This window comes from Sinocyclocheilus rhinocerous, unplaced genomic scaffold, assembly GCF_001515625.1.
Source record: "Sinocyclocheilus rhinocerous isolate Xijiao unplaced genomic scaffold, SAMN03320098_v1.1 scaffold404, whole genome shotgun sequence".
Classification (NCBI taxonomy): Eukaryota; Metazoa; Chordata; class Actinopteri; order Cypriniformes; family Cyprinidae; genus Sinocyclocheilus; species Sinocyclocheilus rhinocerous.
Genome location: NW_015628680.1, coordinates 718,614 through 718,844, shown reverse-complemented (window position 1 = coordinate 718,844; position 231 = coordinate 718,614). Strand labels below are relative to the sequence as shown.

Genomic DNA, 231 nt, shown 5'->3' with positions numbered 1-231 from the left:
TGTCAGTGTTTCTGTCTGTTTGCAGGTTCTCCTTCGCCACAGATATCGCTCGTGGGATGTCGTACCTGCATCAGTTTAAGATCTGCCACGGACGACTGAAATCAGCCAACTGTGTGATCGACGACCGCTGGGTGTGTAAGATCACAGGTACGTCACACACACACACACACAGACACAGTCACGCTCACACACTCACACACACACACACACACACACACACACACACACACA

At 51.1% G+C, this 231-nt stretch overlaps 1 protein-coding gene across 1 annotated transcript in view; it reads left to right on the top strand.

Moving 5' to 3' along the window:
• The first annotated feature begins 28 nt into the window (after positions 1-28).
• LOC107737977 (atrial natriuretic peptide receptor 1) overlaps positions 29-231 on the top strand; it is a 17,977-nt gene continuing 17,774 nt past the window's right edge. Inside the window, exon 1 of the mRNA XM_016549630.1 lies at positions 29-147. Coding sequence (XP_016405116.1) covers positions 57-147 — 91 coding nt within the window. The 5' untranslated portion in view covers positions 29-56. The remainder of the gene's footprint in view (positions 148-231) is intronic.